Raw genomic sequence first — 4,312 nt, forward strand, 5'->3', positions numbered from 1 at the left:
TGTACATCATTAATAAAATGAATAGAATAATAAATATGTACATATATAAACAAGCACTGTGGGGCAGGGAGGGGAGTAGAGGGAGCAAGCCGGGGCAATGGGGAGGGGAGGAGGAACAGAGGAAAAAGGAACTTAGTCTGGGAAGGCCTCCTGGAGGAGGTGAGCTTTCAGTAGGGCTATGAAGGGAGGAAAAGAGCTAGTTTGGAGGATGTGAGGAGGGAGGGCATTCCAGGCCAGAGGTGGGATGTGGGCCAGGGGTCGACGGTGGGACAGGAGAGAACGAAGCACAGTGAGGTTAGCTCCAGAGGAACAGAGTGTGCCTGCTGGGCTGTAGAAGGCGAGAAGGGAGGTGAGGTAGGAGGGGCAAGGATGGCTGGGAGAGAAACAGGGGGTCAGAGTGTGAATCATCATGGAGGGGCCAAGTCCCCAGGATCGTAGTAGGAGAAAGTGGATAGAGTAGGAGGAAGCAAAAAGTGTTAGAAATGGCACAGGGGAACCAGGAAGCGGGGAGCTGAGGGTGACCACTCTTCGGAGGGTGGGAGAGAAGGAGATGGTGGGACAAAGGGAGAGCAGTTGAGAGAGGGAGGCAGGAAGAGAGACCAGAGTTGGCTGTAGGAGGGAGGGAGGTGAGCAGCCCCTCTCTGCCATTTCTGGTGAGACCTTGGGCAAGTTACTTCTCTTCTCTTTGCCTTAGTTCCCTCATCTGCAAAATGAAGCTTTAATACCTGTTATCCCTTATATTTAGACAGTGAGTCACATGTGGGACCTGAATATCCTGATCTACCCTAGAGCTTGGCACAGAATAATCACCTAACAAATACCACAGTTATTATTATTACAAGGAGTGGGTTAGCTGAGGGGAGAGAGGTGAGGCCTAACCAGACAACATCCTCAGGGGAAGCCAAGATGAGGGAGAGCGGGGTTGGACATGGTAATCAATCTGTCCCGAAACAAGAAGTTGAGGGTGGCTGCAGCTAGGTCAAGGTCATGGACAAACTATTGGAGGGTTTAGGACTCCAGGGAGACAGGAGCCTAGATCAAGCAGAGATAGGCTCTGGAGGCTGGAGTAAGAGATTGGAGAATGAAGACCCTGCTGGGGCAGGATTGGGGGAAGATTGTGGACCGGGGCCAGAGCCACAATGTTGAGTTGTTGATGCTGTTGCTTTAGTTGGGTTTCGGACTCCTGGATACAAACATCTTTGCCTTTGGCCAGCACATCCCAAAACCAGTCCTGGCACCTTCCCTCACCCATCTGTTCTCTCCCATTAATAGCTGGGGGCAGGGAGGACAATGCTGAGAGATGAGAATAGAAGGGAGGGGGTGGAGCTCTGTGTTCGTTTATGTTGGGTTTTGAAGTTCCCTGGCCCACCCCGGGGTTAGACCTTTTGACCTTTGGGATCCAGTGATTGATCAGCCAAGCTGTTCCCAGGCTGATGCAGGGGTCACAGGTTGCTGGGCTGGTGGGAGGTGGGGGAGCGGTGAGGCCTATGAGGTCATAGAGGGAGGAGGGAACGTGGGGGAGGAAGACTCCCAAACTGAACCTATGGCTGGGCTGTGGCTGGGCAAGGGCTGAAGGTAAGACACAGCCAGCTGCTCACAGTACGTATCTTAGGGGGACTCCTGCAGGAGGGGGTGGGCGGTGGGTGCAGGGAAGTTTTGGGGACCTCCATAGGCTTCTCTTGCTGGGCTGCTCAGTGGGGTTAGAGCTGGGCCGGGGTGGGGGGCGGGGGGGCGGAGGGCTTGGGGAGTGTGTGTTTCTGAGGGTTTGTCCATTCCACCTGGGGTCCCTCAGCTGCTGGGACAAGGGGGCAGGGGAGCAGGGAAGAAGGAGAGACAGCTAGGAAGGAGGGACTGGGAATCCTCAGCCCTGAGTCCTCCCTCTTCAGCCTAGTCCAGCCTGGCCAGTCTGGCTCCCTACTTACCCTGCCTGCCCTCTCCACTGCCAGCCCAGACCATCTGCCTTCTTGCCCACAGCCTGACCCCCCTCCCACACCAGATCCTGCCCAGGCCTGGAACCGGTGATCCAGGCTGTGTGGTCCTGTCTGGGTGGTCCACGCCAGGTGTTCTGGGGCTGGTGGTCCAGATCAGGTGTTCTGGTCTGGATAGTCTGGAGCTGATGAGGTCTGGGCCAGTTAGTTTGGGGCCAGTGGGTTGGGGCAGGTGGTCTGGGCCGGTCGGTGTGAGCTGGGTGGTAGGGGCCATGTAATCCAGTTTGGATGGTACAGGCCAGATCAGGACATTGGTGGGGCCTCGGGGACTGTGAGCATCTCCCCTTCTTGGCCCGGACCAACCTGGCCCAGCCTGGCCCTGACTTCCTGCCTCTCTTCCGGGCTGGGCCGGGCTCCCGTGACCAAGAACAGCTGCTCACAGTCTGTGCATCTAGAATGATGGGGTCTCCCAACCCCCGCCGCCTGCCCGAAGGCTTGTGGGGCTCCTTTCTTTGCCTGCTGGCTGGCTTCATCCTGGACACGGAGACCCTGGTCATGAGTCAATGTGAACTGGCCCACGCGCTTCAGGAAGGAGGCTTGGATGGTTATCATGGCCACAGTCTGGCCCACTGTAAGTGCTCCATCTACCCTGGCCATGGCCTGGCCCACTGTAGTTCTCTGTTCATTCTAGCCACAGTCTTGTCCACAGTAAGTAGTCCATACACCCTGGGCACAGTGTTGTCTACTGTAAGTGCCCTGTCCCCCCGGCCATGGACTGGCTCACTCTGAGTGACCCCAGGTCCCTTCCCTCCAGCCCACAGTGACTGTGGAAACTGCTGTCTCCCCTTGACCCCTGGGACCGTGCAAAGCCCACACCTAGAAGGTGGAGACATAAACCTGCATTAAGGCCATTGTAGCCACTGTATCCTGTCGGCATCCAACCCAACACACACTGCCCACTCCTCTTGGGTCCCTGGGAAGCACCCTCTCTCTTTTTGCCCCGTGCCTCTCCTTGTCCCTCTGGCCTGTATGTCTTGGAGGGACCCCACTGTTGCCTCTGCAGGGCTGTGTCTGGCTCACCATGGGAGTGGGCTCAACACCGAGGCCGTATTCAAGCTGCCTGATGGGAGCCTGGGCTACGGCGTCTTCCAGATCCGGGGCCACAAGTGGTGCAGTCCCGGGGAAGGCCTGTCTGAGAACCACTGCCACATGGACTGCCAAGGTAGGATGCCCTCCTCCTCCTGGCATCAGCCTCCTGTTGCCCACCCCACAAACCACCATCTTCCAGGTCCCGGGCTTCTGCCCATCAGAGCCCCTCCTGACCATCCCCTCCAGATCTGCTGGACACAGACCTGAGCAATGACATCACCTGTGCCAAGATCATGGTGGACAATCCAGGCGGCACAGATGCCTGGTGAGGGCAGGTGGGGGGCTGGTGTTTGGGGGGGGTGGGCGAGAGCCGGGTCCACACCAGGCTGCGCCAGGCACGGAAGAGTTGGCCAGTGGGCAACTTGGGGTAGATGGGGTACAGGTCGGATGGGTGACTTTCCCCTGCAGGGACCCGTGGAGTCACCACTGCAAGGGGCACGACCTGGCCGACTGGGCAGTGAACTGTGGCCACTAAGGGCATCACCGCCCTTCCTCTGTGGCTTTGCCTGCTGCTGACCTCTCTCTTATTTTCTGCTCACCACCACACTCCCTCCACATCTCTACCCATCACCACCTCCCTCCACATATCTGCCCACAGCCACCCTCCTTTGTCTCTGCCCACCTCCATCTGTTAGACCGATTGACTGGGAACAAGCAGCCACCTCCAGCACCTGGATGGACCATGGGCAGTAAAGAGAACCCTTTATCAAGAGAACCCTTTATCCGTGGCCTCCGCTCCTTCATGTATGCTGGCCTCCGCTCCTTCATGTATCCTGGCCTCCACCTACTTACTCTCCCACCCTCTGGCTGGCAAGCCCCTGCCCTGAAGCGGGAGTGGGGTGGGTGGGGGGGTGGGGTGGGGAGGGGACAGGATCTCCCCAGGTCATTGTACCTTCTAGGGAAGGGAAGAGGCAGGGACTCCTCACCAGGTCCTGGGGTGGACCCTGGGGTTCTTGGAGTGTCAGTCTGGGAGAGGGAGGGGCTCTTGGGTCCCCAAGTGATCTGCTCCCTTTCAGTTAGTTAGTGGTTTATACCAAAACCTAGCTGGCTGCAGAGCACTATACTAATTGCTTGGGAAAGTATAGTACACCAGAGGTGATAGACACATTCCCTGCCCACAATCCCATGGAAACATTGTAGTGCTCTTTTTCTGGCCCCTGCCAAGGGGAGAACACTGCTCAGACACCAGGGATCAAGAAGGGCATGCCTTTAAATTGGGTTTGCATTAGCAGGGT

At 57.4% G+C, this 4,312-nt stretch overlaps 1 protein-coding gene across 5 annotated transcripts; it reads left to right on the forward strand.

Moving 5' to 3' along the window:
* The first annotated feature begins 1,531 nt into the window (after positions 1 to 1,531).
* On the forward strand, positions 1,532 to 3,789 carry LOC119942768 (lysozyme C, milk isozyme-like). 5 transcript variants are annotated; one of them, XM_038763702.1, is made up of 5 exons: positions 1,532 to 1,575; positions 2,361 to 2,559; positions 2,992 to 3,150; positions 3,264 to 3,342; positions 3,486 to 3,789. In XM_038763702.1, exons 2-5 carry the CDS (start codon positions 2,385 to 2,387, stop codon positions 3,550 to 3,552), a joined length of 480 nt encoding a protein of 159 aa, XP_038619630.1. In that variant the 5' UTR covers positions 1,532 to 1,575; positions 2,361 to 2,384; the 3' UTR covers positions 3,553 to 3,789. The 5 variants fall into 5 exon arrangements, with proteins under 5 accessions (XP_038619630.1, XP_038619633.1, XP_038619631.1 ...); XM_038763705.1 differs by having other exon boundaries at positions 1,547 to 1,575; positions 2,384 to 2,559; XM_038763703.1 differs by having other exon boundaries at positions 1,552 to 1,599.
* The last annotated feature ends 523 nt before the right edge of the window (positions 3,790 to 4,312 follow it).

This window comes from Tachyglossus aculeatus, chromosome 21, assembly GCF_015852505.1.
Source record: "Tachyglossus aculeatus isolate mTacAcu1 chromosome 21, mTacAcu1.pri, whole genome shotgun sequence".
Classification (NCBI taxonomy): domain Eukaryota; kingdom Metazoa; phylum Chordata; class Mammalia; order Monotremata; family Tachyglossidae; genus Tachyglossus; species Tachyglossus aculeatus.